We start from the raw sequence: 16,554 nt of genomic DNA, 5'->3' as shown, positions 1-16,554 counted from the left end.
GTCATGCTGGGTGCGCTAGCTGGGCCCTACCAAGTCTGGGTCAGCAGATGGCATCAGGTATGGGCACCTGGGGGACCCTGCCAATGAGATGACTGGTAGTGAGCAAGAGCTGGAGGGGAGTGACAGGCAGTCAGGCACAGCGAGGTACACCTGTGCGTGCGTGCGCATCTGTACACGCGGGTCCCTGGAGGGCGTGTTGCTGGATCACTGTGTCTGCACATCTCTGTGTGGTTACCTGTGGGCCTCTGAGCATGTCTCTGTGTGCATTGTGCTGTGCCCCGGCTTATTTGTTTTCTTTTCTCTGGGTATGTGAGTTGGCCACGACCCGGCGCTCTCCAGGGTCTTTGTGGGTGTGCAGGTCTGATGGCTGGTGATACTTTACCCAGCAGGATTTCCTGGCCCCCTGAGGCCCCTGAGTCTTCTGCCCTGCCCAGCTCTGCCCTCTTTCCGGGATTCCTGTCCCTGTCCCTCCCTCTGCCTTGAGGAAATTGCTTCTCCCCCACTGGCTGTGTGGGTGCCCACTGCTGTTCAGGTGGGGCCTGGGGAGAGACAACCAGTCCCATCTCCAGCCCCATCCTTCAAGCTCTGAGCTGAGGGTGATGGGTGGGTGAGCCCTGGGTGGAGGAGATGAGTCAGGACGGCTGCAGCGGGTGGCAGGCTATGAAGCCAGGCTATGTGTCAGCATCTTCAGGGAGGTGTGTGCACCCCCCTCCACTTCACCCATCCTCAGGGGCTTGGGCACCAGTGCAGCAGTGGGAAGGCTCCCGCACCTCCACTGTCCATATTCTCTTCCCTCGTAGCCATGCCTGGCAGTTTCTGATGGGGAGCAGAATGGTCTCTGAGGCTCCAGGCATCCCACTGGCAGCCTTGGCCTCAGCATAATCATTTAAATTTATGGATCTCTTCCTGTGCCAGGCCCTGAACTCACAAGATACATGTATTAGCTCATTGGCTCCTCAGAACAATCCAATGAGGTGGCTTCTGAAAGCATCCCCATCTTATGAGGAAGTGGAGGCTCAGAGAGGCTGGGTCACTTCCACAAGGTCACACAGCTAGTAAGTAGTGGAGCCAGGACCTGAAGCTGGGTCTATTCTTGACACTTGTTGCTGTGCCCTCCACTCTTCACAAAGCTGCATCCATCTCATCCTTACAGTCTCTCCTTCAGAGAGGCCGACTCAGATCATCCCCTCTAAACAGAGCTCCCCACCCACCCCCCACTCCCCTTTGGATCACATCACCCTATTGTAAATACCTGTTGTAAAGTTATCCCTCTCTTGTCCTCCACCTCCCCACCCCTAGTCCCCCCCAGGGATTTGTCTGTCTTGTTCACTGAAATACCCTCAGCACTAGCAGAGAGCCTGGAACAAAGTAGGGATGTGATAAACATTTGATGAATGGATGAATGATTGAATACATGAAGGTATGTCTGACTCCAGACCTAAGCTCTGTAGCCCTTCTCTACATTGTCTTTCACAGCAGGGACCACTGCAGGGTGGCCGGGAACACAGCTCTGGAGCCAGCTCGCTTGGTTCACTGTTCTGGTTATCAGATGCTGCATAATAAACCGTCCAGAAGCTTATGGCCTGAAACAACAGTGATGTTTATTTTGCTCAGGAATCTGCAGTTTGGGCAGGGCTTGTGGGGATACTTGTATCTGCTCTGCCATTGTCTTCTGGGGTGGCTCAAAGTCCAGGGGCTGGGATTGTCTGAAGGCTCAGCTGCTCACATGTCTGGCATTTGGTGCTGGCTGTTGGCATGAGGTCTTAGTTCCTCGCCACACAGGCCTCTCTGTGTGCCCCCTCTGCGTGCTAGTTTGGGCTTCCTCACAGTGTGCTGGCTGGATTAGGGGCAAGAAAGAGCCAGACAGAAGCTATTTCACCTTTTCTTACCTGGCCTTGGAAATGATGCAGCTTCACTTCTGCCAGAGTCACAGATCCACCAGGATCCAAGAGAGGGGAACGTATACCCCACCGCTTAATGGAAGGGTGTTAATGTCACAGGGTAAGAAGAGCATGTGGAATGGGGATATATTATGGGATGGTGGGGCCATCTTTGGAAAATACAGTCTGCCACAGCCACTTCTTCGGAGTGTGACCTTGAGCAAATTACTTAGTCTCTCTGTGCCCCAATTTCTCCATCTGTAAAGTGGGAACACCATCAGTATGTATTGGGTTATTTCGTATTCATTGGGTTATTTAGCGGTGACTACACTTCTACCCACGGATCCCCTTGGCCTCAGGTAAGGCATTGGTCCAGGTTTTCACCGAGCTGCAGGTTCCAGCCCCAGTTCCACCCCCAACTCTCATGTAATACAGGAGGCACCTACCTGTGCAGAGTCCTTCTGAGGGTGGGGCCGGTGATGGGGAAAGAAGAGGGGACCCTGAGTGGAAAAGGCCTTATCTGTCTCCTTTTATCATGTGATTCTAAGTCAGCCCTGCTCCCTTCAAAGGGGCAAGAGACAGGGTTGGTGGAGATGCCACGAAGCTGGGACTCCAGCAGGATTCCTCTGGGTCTGGAGGCACAGATCCCACGAGGACCCCCATCTTTATCCAGGGAAGTCAGGGTAAATGAACATGCTGTGTTTGAGGTGCAGGCCTTTTTTTGTGTGTAGCTCCCTCCTTTTCTCTGTTCCCCCTGCCTGCCTCCATCTGAGTCACTGTTCATCTGCCAGAAGAATGACTCCCCAGCCTGGCTTGCCAGGCCCGGGGAGGAATCTCAGGGTTTCCTTGTCCGGGCCCAGGTTGGGGTACTCCTCAGCTGGGCATTGGCAGGGAGCCAGGGAAAATCTAGGGGTTTGCTGGAGCCCAGCCTGCCTGTATCTCACATCTAGCACTGCCCTCATTCTCTATAGAAATGGCAGAATTGTTAAAAGTAGAGGCTCTGGGTTTGAATTCTGCTGCTGCCACCTGCCAGCCCTGTGACCTTGGGCACATCTCTTAACCTTTCTGAGGCTCCATTTCCTCACCAGGATGGAGGACATGGTTATGGTAAGGATTAAATGAAATCAAATCATGGCGTAACTGGTTCATGGGAAATACTCAGGAAATGTTGGCATTCTTTTTTTTTTTTAATTTTTATTTATTTATTTATTTTATTTATTTATGGCTGAGTTGGGTCTTCGTTTCTGTGCGAGGGCTTTCTCTAGTTGCGGCAAGCGGGGGCCACTCATTCATCGCGGTGCACGGGCTTCTCACTATCGCGGCCTCTCTTGTTGCGGAGCACAGGCTCCAGACGCGCAGGCTCAGTAATTGTGGCTCACGGGCCCAGCTGCTCTGCGGCATGTGGGATCTTCCCAGACCAGGGCTCGAACCCGCGTCCCCTGCATTAGCAGGCAGATTCTCAACCACTGCGCCACCAGGGAAGCCCAGTTATTCTTTATAGATGAACAAAGTGAGGCGGAGGGAGTTTAAGCGATTTCCCCACAGCCACATTTAACGTCAGAATCAGGGCTGGAACCCATGTGCTCTGACACCAGGTGGTTGTTGCTTATCTCTTGCCATACAGAGAATTCCTCCATCCCTCAATCCCTTTTGCCAGGGGGCAGTATGGCTGCCATCCTAGAAATATAAGCAAGAAGATGCCCTCTTTTCCTCCTTGCACTACCCAGACTTGCCTGTAGAGGGCGCCGACACCTACCTTCTCTCCCATCTGGAGAGGGAAGAATCCAGGTGAGGCTCTGCAGTAGTAGGGGAGGGTGGGGAGTGACACAGCTGAATGGGGGAGAGCGAAGAGCTGGCTTTGTGATCTCCTTTAGACAACTCCTAGTTCCGAAGCTTTCCTACAGATAACTCCAGGGCCCCCAAAGATAATGGGAGTATCCTAGTGGATTTCATTCCAGTGTTTCTCACTGGATTAGAATCATCTGGGGAGTTTGTTAAAGATGTAGATTCCATGACCCTACCCCAGAACGATGGGATCCGAATTTTAGCCATTGCACTGGCTAACAGGTCTACAGATCTGTGCCAGACACTGCTCTGAAGACTTAACCCGATTAACTCATATACCCCTCCCAACAGCCCTATGAGGCAGGTACCATTAGTGTCCCCATTTTATAGATGGTGAGTCTGGTCTGAGGCACAGAGAGGTTGAGGAACTTGCCCAAGTTCACACTGCTTGCAAGCAGCAGGGCTGGGGTTTGAACCCATGCTATTCAAGCCCCAGGTGGTTCTCACACCTGGAGCATGTGAGAACCACTATTTTATAACACTGGGCCCGCCCCCTTTCTTGCTTCCTTTTACTTCCTTTTATTTGTCGTTATTTTAAATAGCATTTATTGTGTTTTTCTAATTATAAAAGCAAAACCTGCTTATTTCAGAAAACTTAGAAAGTTCAGGAAAGCACAAAGAAGAACAAATCATGATCTTTAATCTCACCTCCTGAACGATATAGTCCTGAGCATATTAGTTAGCCTGTTGCATTCTGTTCAGAGACTTACTGTACCTTGTTTGCCCTGGCATCACATATGCAGTCATCCGTCAGTATCCATGGGAGATTGCTTCTGGGACTGCCCCCCAACCTGCTCCCCACAGTATACCAAAATCCTGTGATGCTCAAGTCCCGTATATAAAATGGTGTAGAATTTGCATATAACCTATGCCATTCTCCCTTATACTTTATTTTTTAAATTTAAAAATAATTTAGGATTATACTCCATTTAAATTTATTATAAAATATAGTTTGTACCTCTTAATTCCCTACCCTGATCTTGTCCCCCACCACCTTCCCTCTCTCCACTGGTATCCACTGGTTTCTTCTCTATATCTGTGAGTCTGTTTCTGTTTTGTTATATTCATTCTTTTGTTTTATTTTTAGATTTGAAATATAAATGATAACAGTCTTTCTCTGTCTGACTTGTTTCACTAAGTGTAATACCTTCCAGGTCCACCAAGTTGTTGCAAATGGCAAAATTTCATTGTTTTTTATGGCTGAGTGGTATTCGATTGTATACATATACCACATCATCTTTATCCATTCATATGTTGATGGTCAGTTAGGTCTCCCATATACTTTAAATCATGTATAGATTACTTATAATACCTAATACAATGTAAATGCTATGTAAATAGTTGCCAGCATGGCAAATTCCAGTTTTGCTTTTGGAATTTTATGGCAATTTTTTTCCCGAATATTTTCTATCTGTGGTTGGTTGGCTGAGATGAACTGTATTGTTGAGAGATGTTGTCTTTCTCTAACCTACTCCTACTGTTGGAAATTTAGATTGTTCCCAGCATTTCATAGTTAGGACAACAATGAGCTGGAGACCCTCAAAAGTACAACCTGGCACACAGCTCTGATTTTTTTCCCCTTGGGATTTCTAGGTCAAAAGGTATGCATATTAAAAAAAAACTTCCTATTGAAGCATAATATACATACAGAGAAGTGCACAGGTTGTAAGTGTGCAGGTTGATGGATTTCCACAGGCTTGACATACCCATGTAAAACCAACACCCAGATCCCCAAACTGGCCATGATCTGCACTCTAGAAGCTTCTTGGCATGAAGGTAAGGATTCTGACGTGAACTGTCAAATTTCCCCCAGCAAAGTGGTATATTGGTCTCCTTGGGGTTTTCTTACTTAAGATTGAAAGACAAACTATGCTTAAAAGCAGAGTGGATGGGGAATTCCCTGGTGGTCCAGCAGTTAGGACTCTGTGCTCTCAATGCTGAGGGCCCGGGTTCAATCCCTAGTCAGGGAAGTAAGATCCCACAAGACGAGTGGTGCAGCCAAAAAACAAAACAAAACAAACAAAACAACCAGAGTGGATGGAAGAACCATCTGGAGTCAGATACTGAGAGAGAGAGAGACCTGGGTTCTACCTCTCTGGGGCAAGACAGACTTGCCTTCAGGGTAGAAGAGGTGACCTCAGGACCAGGGTCAGCAGTCAGTCTGAGCTCTAAATAGTTTAAGAAGGTTTTAAAGAAATGAGCTTCTGTAGCTTCCACCCCACCCCTCCTCCTCTTCGTCTTCATCTTCTTTCTTCTTCTTCTTAGCAAACCATCTGTTTAACACTTTTTCTTTAAATTATAACATGTTCTTGGTAAAAAAAAAAAAAATCAAGCAGCACAGGAGGACATAAAGTGAAAAGGTTCTTCCCCCCCACTTTTCCAGTTCCAGTCCCATTCTTCAGAGGTAACCAGTCTTGGACCATTGCTTATGTTTCCTTCCAGAAATTGTCTAGGCATATCTAAGAATTTATGTATTTATTTAAACTAATGGGATCCTATTATATGAGCTGTTCTGTCTTTTTTTTTTTTTAATTTTATTTATTTATTTGTTTTTGGCTGCGTCGGGTCTGAGTTGCAGCATGTGGGCTCTCTAGGTGAGGTGCTCGGGCTCAGTGGTTGCAGCATGCGGGCTTAGTTGCCCCGTGGCATGTGGGATCGAACCCAAGTCCCCTGCATTGGAAGGTGTATTCTTAACCACTGGACCACCAGGGAAGTCCCTGTTCTGTGTCTTTTTGTTTTTTAATTTTTTAATTTTTAATTTTTAAAATAAATTTATTTTATTTCTTTATTTTTGGCTGTGTTGGGTCTTCGTTGCTGCGCGCGGGCTTTCTCTAGTTGCAGCGAGCGGGCGCTACTCTTCGTTGCAGTGCGTGGGCTTCCCATTGCGGTGGCTTCTTTTGTTGCCGAGCACGGGCTCTAGGTGCGTGGGCTTCAGTAGTTGTGGCACGCGGGCTCAGTAGTTGTGGCTGACGGGCTCTAGAGCACAGGCTCAGTAGTTGTGGCGCATGGGCTTAGTTGCTCCGCGACATGTGGGATCTTCCTGGACCAGGGATTGAACCCGTGTCCCCTGCATTGGCAGGCGGATTCTCAACCACTGCGCCACCAGGGAAGCCCCTGTTTGTTGTTTTTTTAGTTTTTAGGATATCTTTATGTAGTAACACATATAAATCCTTCCTCCTTCTTTTCAATGGCTACACAGTATTCCATTGTATGCTTGTTCCACAATATCGTGAAATGATGGTTATTTATGTTACTAATTGTATTTGCTATTATAAACAATGATATAGTTAACATCTGTGTGCATAGGTCTTGTCAGCTTGTATGAGTTTACCAGTAGGATAAATCTCTTTTTCTTCTTCTTTTTTTTTTGGCCGTGCCACGAAAATTGTGGGATCTTAGTTCCCCAAACAGGGATTGAACCCGGGCCCTTTGTAGTGAAAGTGCAGAGTCCTAACCACTGGACCGCCAGGGAATTCCCCGGATAAATCTCTAAAAACAGAAGTGTTGGCACAAACAGTATGTGCACTTAATATTTTAATAGATCTTGCCAAATATCTACACACTAATGGTGGGATGCCTGTTTCCTTACATCCTCACACCATTATCAAGGTTTTTTTTTTTAACTTATCTGATGGGTAAAAATACTTTATTATTATTTAAAAATAATTTAAAATAATGGTACATGTTGCAGCTTCTTTAGTTCACAACCACGTGTTGCTGGGAGTTCTCTTGGTAGACGGCGTTACTGAACAAATCAGAATAAATTGCACAACTGTCATATGTTGGGGTCCTGCTCTTGGAACTGAGTTTTCACAAGCGCTTCTCTTGTAATTTTTTTGTTCATCATCTTGCTTTTCAGAACTTGTGCAATGGGAAATTCAGTCTAGCCCTTGAGACAGCGTGAGGGGGGAAGTGATCAGGGCACTGTAAATCACAATGCAGATGTGAGATGTCATTTTATCTCCATCCCAAGGTGTAGATTCCCAACCAGTGTGGGTCTGCTGGCTCTGAATACCATGGCACCCTGTCTTCTTGGAGATCAGAGTGTCCTTCTCTGCCACTGTGCTTTGTCCTCACCTGGTTTATCAAGGAAGCAGAGGCTAATCTAGCCTCCCCTTTGAGGCAAGGTCAACTGAAGCCTCCAAAGAGCACGTGACCTGCTCAAGGTGATTCAGTGGTCGAGATAGGAGGAGAGCTGAGCCTTACGGGGTCGGTACTGATGCCAGCTTATGTTGTCTGGAGTGGGGGAGGATCCAGGCTGAATGATCTAGTGCCTGCTTCTCTCGGGACATCTGTTTCCTCAGCTTCCTGTAACTGCCTCATCCCCACGCCTGGGAAAGGAGCTTGTTTCATCTTTTACCTCCTGCTGGTGGCTGCGAGGACAGAGCTGCTGAAGTGGAGGAAACCACACTGTCTCTCCCTTCCCTCCTGCCCTCAAGGGACTGCAGATATGATGGAGGGGCTCCTGGCAGGGGCCTGGGCTGCTTCTCCTCCTCTGATCCCAGCCAGCTTTCTCCGCTCCATGTTTCTCTAAAATCCAGAGAACTGGGTGGGTTCCCTGGAGCTCTGTCCTGGGGTTGGGGCTCTGGTTGGTACTTGCTCCCTCAGCTGGACCAGAAATACCCACAGGCCTCCACCGGGGAAGCCAGGGCCTTGTGACTTGATGACCCAAAGTGGGCCCTTCCTCTGTGGAAGGGCAAGGAGCAACCTCAGGTGAGAAGGACTCAGGCACGTGCTCTTTCCTGCTTCGTTGTTGTTCTTTCCTGGCTGTTGAGCTGAGCTTTGCTTTCAGGGCCTTCGTTTCCCCATCTGTAAACTGGGCGTTGCATGAACTGGGCATTGCTGTAGGTTCCAGAGTCAGTGGGGCAGGTTTGATCTGATGATGCAGATCATTGTACAGAACAGTGGCTGAGAACTTGGGCTCTGGAGTCAGACCTGGCTCTGCCACCATCACACAGGTTCCTTAACCTCTCTGTGCCTCAGTGTCACCATCTGTAAAATGGGGATAAAGTGGTGCTATCTCAGAGGTGGTTGTGAGATTGAAAGGTCAGTGCTGACCCATAGTCAACTCACAGTCACAGTGCTGCCCCTGGTCCCCTTGTCCCCATAGCTTGTCCTTATCTCCACCCTGACTGCCCACATGCTGAGTCAGCTGAGGTTTGGGAGGAAGCTGGGCTGTGCTTGGTGGGGCAGGAGGGCTGGGCCTGGCACACAACGTGCTTCTCTTTTCTCTTGACTTGCAGTCCTTCCCAGAGAGCCATGGACTCCTCGCTGCCCACCTCCACCCAGAAGAAGAACAGAGGGGTCAGAGGAGGGGCAGCTGGAAGCTGCGTGGGACTGAGGGAGGGGGTGGAATCATAATAGATAGTACATATAACAGCTCCGGTAATGGTATGGGAGCCCTGTGCTGTGTTTATGTTCATTTATAATCTTGTGAGGTTGGTGGCAGCCACCCCCTATTATGGAGGAGGAAACTGAGGCCTAGAGAGGTTAGGTAAGTTGCTGGAGGTCACACAGCTCCAAAGCTTGGGAGCCTGAGCACTGAGGAGAGGAGAGTGGATGAGGCTCTAGAATGGCTCTCACCTCCCTCCCGAGCTTATGCGGTAAAATTGAAAGCTATCTGGGAACTTCCCTTCTCTTTCTCTGGGCCCTTACTCTGGGGGGTGAAGAGGGCACCGGCCCTTCTGGACTCTCAACTTCAAGTCCAGGCTGTGAGTTCTGTGCCCTTCCTGCTGATGCAGCCAGGCCATTGCCGCTCCTTGGTCAGGTGTCTGAATCCCATGACTCCGTGTCTTTTGTGACTGCCGTGCAAGGTGGGAGAATCCAGCCTGGTCTTGAAATGCTCCTCCCTGCCTAGTCCTTGGGCTGCCCTTCTGACCTTCAGATGCTTGGGCTTGGGCCTGTGTCCCCTCTGGGTCTGCGAACATTTGGCCCAGGTGGCCTCCTACCTGGGTTTTATCTGGGTGTCTTTGCAGACTAGGCGGGCCTGAATCTGTCAGCTGTGTCTTCCCCTAGAATATGTTGGTGGTCAGCAAGCACACATGGTCACATGTGTGTACAGATAAGAATAGATAAGACGGAAGGCCGGAAGTGCCCAAGCTTGCTGTGACTGCAGCCCCTCCTCTCTCTCCCACATGGAAGCCTGTCAGATGATGTGCTCCAATGATGGGCTCACTAGGAACTCCCTCTAATTGATAAAAAAAGTAAGTACTTTGCAAAAGGAATGTGGGTTATTAGTTATTAGTAACGCACATGACGCCTGGGCTGAGGCTGTGAGCCGTTTCTGGCTTACCCTGGTGCTCCATCCTGTGGTTCAGCAACCCTGGGGAGGAGAGGGGGGGAAGCATTGAGGGAGAGAGTCCCGTTGGGTCCGATTAGGTCTCCCGCCCACTCCCAAACCAGTCACTGCAGCCAGGAGGGTGAAGCCCTGGTTGGCCAGGCCTGGCCAGGTGTCCCCCCTGGGGGCAGATATGGAGCACAGAGCTGTCTTGCTCAGAGGGAGGCCAAAAGGATGCAGGACAGGCAGGACCCAGGGTGTCCATGGTACCTGCTGAGCATCTCCTGAGTGTGGGGTGGGTGCAGTAGGGGTGACAGATCTGGGTGGAGTGGACGTCCAGCGGGAAGCCGGTGGTCTATGCAACCCTAGGGAGTGAACCACTTGATCCTTCCTTTTCTGATGAAGGTGAGGGTGGAGGGTGCAACCTGAACCAAGGACCACCAGGCTCCTGCTGAGCAGCCAGCTGCCCTGGAGCACAAGACCCCACACTTGCCACCCCTAGCCCTGAACTCGGTCAGGACCCTGTGCTGCCCCCATAGGGCCTGAGGCCCCTTGTATCCCCTGCAGCAGAGGAGTCAAGAAAATAAAAATGCCTGTGCCCTTTGTCCACAACCTGGGGGTGGCCCTCTGGCATCACAGCGCGGACCTGACTCCCAGCTCCGGGGAAGGTGGGCCAGTGGGAAAGGCCAGTGGTGGAAGCTTCTCCACTGCTTGGGAGGGGCGGGGACCTGGCACCCCGCCTGTGACCCTCTACCCTAGGCTGCTGTATGTATGTGCTGCCCTCTTCTACGGGGCTCTCATTAGTGAGCACCTACCGTGTACCAGGCACGGTCAGCACTGGTGCAGACAGAGATTAGGACTAGCCTGTGGTTCCAGTGAGAAAGGCAAAGACGTGCCCATCGGTGCCACCTGCCACCTCTGCCACTGCCGGCAGGAGCTCGGCACTGCTGACCTCTGTCTAGACGCTCAAGGGCATCTGAGCAGTACAGATCTGTGCCTGTGCCTGTGCCTGTGTACATGAGGGCGCCTTGTAGGCGTGTGTGCGATCTGAGCGTGCGCCTAGGTGTGTGCACGTGTATGATGTGTGCGTGTGAGCGTGTTTGTATGGGGAGTTGTATGTGTATGAGTGGATGTGCGGGTGTCTTTGTAAACGTCACATGCACGCACCTGCATGTGAGCGTGCAGTACCTGCGTGCACGTGTGTGCCGGCGTCTGCTGATGTTTGTGAGCACGCGTGCGCCTAGGTGTACCCGTGGGTCCTGTGCGTATATATGTGCACGTGTGTGTGCCCCTGGGCCCACGTGGGTGCACGTATACTTGTGTCCACATGCATGCACGTGTGGGGCAGGTTTATCTGGTACGGTGGAGGCAGAAAGGCCAAGGTCCCGCCTCTGGCAGCCCCAGGGAGTCGGTGTGGGCCCGCGTCGGCCCGGCTCCCTAAGCCTTCCAGCCAGGTCTCTCTCCCCCTCCCAGGCACAATCATGGGAATCCTTGGGCCTCCTTGGGTTCCGGGCAGCCTGGGCTGTGTGCGGCAGAGCTGCCAACCCGGGCTGTGGTGCAATCTGCCGGCCGAGCCCCTTCCGGAGCTGCGGGTTCCTCCGGGCGTGGGGAAGCTGCCCTCTGCGACCTCCCCTGCCTGTCTTGGTGCGTCCTGGGGGGCAGGACACCCCTCCCACCCCGCGGCCTCACCCACAGGAAGCCGGGCTGGGGGGCAGGCGTTGGGGGAGGTGCCACGCCGGGCGCCCCGCCCTTTGCCAGTGGCTGTCGACCCCGCTGCTCCGAGGCCGCAGCAGTCTTGCCAACAGCCCCGGGGGCATCGCTGGACCAGGGGCCCCTCCGTCACGACCATGTTTGGCAGGAAGCGCAGCGTCTCCTTTGGGGGCTTCGGATGGTGGGTAACAGATGGGAGGGCGGGTGAAGAGGTGGGAGCGAATCTGGCCGTGAAGCCCGGTTGAGCCTGTGGCTGCGACCTGGTCTGTAGGGGGCAGTGGGGGGGGTACTTTCAGATGCTTGGCGGGATGGAGATGGACGATCCTGTGGGGGGAGCACCAGGCTTTTCCTCACTGTCCCTTGGGTACAATCTTCTAGGGAATTCAGAGGTCGGAGCTGGAGCCAGTGTGAGTGTGACTCTGACGGGTGAACGTGGGCCTCTGTGTCATGTGTTTCCATATATGTGTATGTGCATCTGTGATGACTGTGAACACGTGTGTATCTGGGACTGTGTGTTTAGGTGTGCACGTCTGTGCGGCCGGGTGTGAGGTGTGTGCCTGGCTGGGTGGGTGTGCCGGCGCGTGACCACATGTGCCCTCTGCGCTTCTGAGCGGATGCCGGTCTGCGCCTCGGAGCTTCTGGACCTGTGTGTGCTCTTGTCTGTGCATGTGTGTTATGCTCCTGTCTGGGTCATCTCTGTGACTTCGTGGCCAGGAGAGTGTGTGGCCTGCTCGGCCTTTGGGCTGTCTCCTCTCTGCAGGGGTGAGCAGTGAGAGGAGGGGGCAGGCCTGTCGCCAGGGGCCCCTCCCTGCCCTCCCCCTACAGCCAGTCTGAGCAGCTGGGGCTGTGCCCCAGCCTCTTGCCTGACCCTCTGGGCCACCTTTTGCTGCTAAGTTTCTGTCTGGGACAAAGGAGAGGCTCTTTTCTCCCTATGAGGCCATAAAGTGGGGAAACTGAGGTCAAAGACTTGTCTCTGGTTACCAGCTGCCGGCAGCTTCTCCTCAGCTGGGGAACGGGGTCTAGTGGTTTTCATTATCAGTTTCCTTTCAGCTTCTAGGCTTGGAGCATTGTCAAAGAAGAGGTTCCCACTGCTGAGGCGGGGAGGGTGGCCAGGGCTGTCCTGGTGTGGAAGCTGGGTGGCCAGTAGTGGGGGGCATAAGAGGTGAAGGAGAGTGGGAGGGAGCACAGGGGCTGCAAGACATGGGATGGCAGAGCTTCCTGGTGGGGCTGGAGGGTTAGGGTGGCTATCATGTGGGGATGGCTTTCAGCAGGGAAGGGATATTGCAGTTGTTTGAGGGCTAAATTACAGATTCCTGGAGCCCTGGTCCACACCAGACAGTGAAAAGAATCTTGGGGGTGGTATTTTCGGAGCTCCGTTGGATGTCAGGGTGGTTGTCCACTAGCATTGGTGGACAAGGTGATGAGAGTGAATGGGATGGGGCAGGGGAGAGGGGAGAGAGATGGCACCTGGAAGAACCTGGGGACCTTGGTTTCCTGAAAGGGAAAAGCTCAGTGTCACAGCGCTGCCCTATCTCCCCATCTCAGCCCTGCCAAGCCATAGACCCTGCCCTCCGAGGCCACACCCCCGTGGGAGCCCGGTTGACTGAGTAGGTGTGGACGTGGGTCCTGGGACCGGGGCTGCTGTGGCCCAGAGTGTGACCCAGAGAGTTGGTGGGTGGCGGGTGGCGGGTGGTGGGGTGAGAGGGCATGCTGGGAACCCTGGGTTAAGCAAGGTGCTGCTACTCTTCTGCTCTTTGAGGAACCCAGATGGGACACTTCCTCTCTCCAGGTCTCAGTTTCTCCATGTGTAAATGGGGAATTTCTGCCTTACCCACAACGAAGGGATGTTGTAAGAATTTAAAAAGATTCCTAGGGAAAATATAAAATGTAAGGGCTTATGGATAGGGCTTCCAGTTGGGTTGCTCTGGGTGACGGATGTTAGAGCAGAGTGCAGGGATCTGCTCCTGGGTCCACCTTACTCCCTTTCAGTGAGTTGAATGGGAGAGGAGGAGGGTCTCCATACCAGAGGGGGTTAGGAACCCAATGAGACCCCTGGGGGCCTCGTGGAAGCACCAAGGAAGGGGCCCAGGGGGCCCGTGGGGAAGAAGCTGGGAGGAGGGACCTGGGCCAGGAGCCTCGGGTGTGGCTTATTTTGCTGTTGGGATCAGAAGGTGCTGGGAGTTTACTCAGGGTGGAAGGATCCCACCCCCCAGCTCAGGGGCTTGGTGCTGACTCGTGATTGCTGGGGCAGCTCTGTGTCCTCACCGTGTGGCCCCTGACACGGCTCCCCTCCTCCCTGGGGCCCCAGTAGTTGCGTGTATGGGGAGCTTGTGGCAGAGCTGAGCCGCTGGACAGAGGTGGCTATAAGAACTTTCCAGGGTTTCAAGCCTCCTGGAGGTGGTGGTGATTTTGGTGGCATTAATGGCAATGATGACATGGCGCAGTGGTGACACTGATGGTGATGTGACCCTGGTATTTGTGACCCCCCTAAACAAGAGGAGACAGAGAGTGGGAATCTTGCCTTTCTGTCTCTGGAGAGAGGAAGGGGCCTCTTTTACAAGCCATAAGGGCTGACATATGCAGAGGGTAAAAATAGAAGCCTAGCAGCCCTGCCTTGTCTTCCAGCAAGGGTGGGCGCAGGCTGGGGTAGAGTTGCTGGCTGCCAGGACAGTCTGCCGCAAACGTGATCTTCCGGGCTCTGAGCTCCTGTGCCCGACAGATCCCACCTCCTGTGCACCCCGGCGCCTGCTGCCAGGTTCTGTCTCAGGAGTGGCTTATGCCTTCTTAGAGGAACTGGCAGCTCCCAGAGCAGGAGGGCCCCTGGTGCTGGAGGTTGTGGCATCTTTCTAAAGCAGAATCCCAGGCAATATCCATGCACTGATTGTCCAGCCGCTGTGACCCATGAGGCTGGGTTGCAGAGTCCTCTTGTGGAGCTTGGGTAACGAAAGGAGAGATGGCATACAAAGTGCTTTAGATCCCTGGGTCTGGAGTCAGATACTGGGATCCAGACTGGGCCAGTGATTGTATCCTCCCGAGCCTGTTTCCTCATCTCTAAAATAGGGAGACTAACAGGACCCATCTCACTGGGTTATGAGTGGCTCCAGCCGTCCCAGAGCTCCCAAGTCCTCCCTTTCTGGGCTGGAGGAGGAATTCCTTCCTCCTGAAGCCACATTGTCCAGGACCCTGCAGGGCTGGTGGTCTGGGCTGGCCCCGGGACCTGTCCCCTGCAGGCGCTTGGTGGGAGCCTTCAGCCCTGGCACTGACGGAAGCCCTTGCTTTTCTCTCGGCAGGATCGACAAGACCATGCTGGCGAGCCTGAAGGTCAAGTAAGTAGCCACTTCCTGTTACGTAAAGGTCAGAGGTAACGGCAGATAGAGCTCTTCTGGGGCCCTCATTTCCCTCCTGGTTGTGGAAAACGTGAGCGGGACTGTTGCATTTGTCTGATTCTCCGTCTCAGTCCAGGGGCTTGTGGACTTGGAGGAGGCTGGACTGAGTTCTTGATTCCTGAGGTATCCGGGAAAAGGCAGATGCTGGGAAGCAAGCAGGGGGACCAGTGTGGTGGAAATGTGTACGGCAGTGAAACTTTCAGGCCACAACTCAAGGGTATAAGAAAGATAATTGTATTTTCCATCGCTTTAATTTTTATATTTTAATTTTCCATCACTTATAATCATTTTATTTTTATATATAATTTTTATAGCCCCAGTCCCAAGAGGCTATTTTTTTTTTTGCCGCACTGCACGGCATGCAGACTTCCCTGACCAGGGATCGAACCCATGCCCCCCCCTGCAGTAGAAGTGTGGAGTCTTAAGCACTGGACCGCCAGGGAAGTCCTGGGCTGTCTTTCTGACATTCCCACCTACCTGGAAAATTGTGCCACACAGTTCTAGGACCTGGGAAAACACCCCAGTGTGTGTGTGTTTGTGGGTGGTCAGTTGGTCATCGAGTCATCTATTACCAGACGTCTGTCATCCTGATCAGACTGGCCCTGAGGCTCTCTGAGAATTCCAGCACCAGATTCAGGGTCTGGGGATTGATTGTCTGCCTCGGTTTACCACGTGTCTGCTGGTCTGTCTGGGGAGCCCTGAGCAGACACCCCTTTGTCCTAGAACCTCTGACTGCCTCTGTCTCATCACCTTCGTTCTTTTCCCTCTGTGTTTCTGGCCAAACCATTTTGTCTGCATCTGGATCGTCTTTCCCCCTTGAGACTTAACAAAAGTCGGTTCCCAACTGCATCCCTCCCTTGGGCAATGAGTACTGACCAACCACCTTCTCCAATTAAGTGAGTTAAAAAGGAGGGAAATTTTAGGAGGGAAAAACAGCATTGGTCACTAGCTCAAAATATTATCCTGCCACATGTGAATTGGCTCAAGCATGAAAAATTCCTCTACTAAGTGTCCTCCTTTTCAGGCAGCCCCTCCTGCTTGTAACTCCCCCATCTCAGCTGAAAGATTTTCCAGGCTGGCCTCTCTCTGCCATGCCATTTAGTTGCCAGCACTGACTGTGCATCCCCTGGGTACACTTCCCTGGGCAGAGCACAGCCAATCTTGCGAGCTGGCATCTAAGGGGGGTCAAAACAAGGAAGCTTCCCACTCAGATTTGTTTTGCTCAGAAGGGTGAGGGTGGGCAGTTAGCAGGGCAGGGATGGATGGAAAACTGTCCCTGCCCTCTGAGAGCTTTCAGTCTCTCTGTAGAGTTGATGCCAGGGATGTAGTGGGAGCAATCTTGGAAGACTGCCAGGAGGAGGTAGCTTCTAAAGTAGCTCTTAAAGATGGGGCGGGACAATGGGCCTGTCTGTGCCTCTGCTGATTGGCGTGGGGTGTGCATCAGGGCAGTCCAGCA

At 52.2% G+C, this 16,554-nt stretch overlaps 1 protein-coding gene across 1 annotated transcript in view; it reads left to right on the top strand.

Annotated features, from left to right (window-relative positions):
* Window positions 1–16,554, top strand: part of RAP1GAP2 (RAP1 GTPase activating protein 2) — a 213,424-nt gene that overhangs the window by 19,461 nt on the left and 177,409 nt on the right. Inside the window, exon 3 of the mRNA XM_007177458.2 lies at window positions 15,003–15,038. Coding sequence (XP_007177520.2) covers window positions 15,003–15,038 — 36 coding nt within the window. The remainder of the gene's footprint in view (window positions 1–15,002; window positions 15,039–16,554) is intronic.

Source organism: Balaenoptera acutorostrata, chromosome 20, assembly GCF_949987535.1.
Source record: "Balaenoptera acutorostrata chromosome 20, mBalAcu1.1, whole genome shotgun sequence".
Lineage (NCBI taxonomy): Eukaryota > Metazoa > Chordata > Mammalia > Artiodactyla > Balaenopteridae > Balaenoptera > Balaenoptera acutorostrata.
This window is presented reverse-complemented; position numbering and strand designations above follow the sequence as displayed.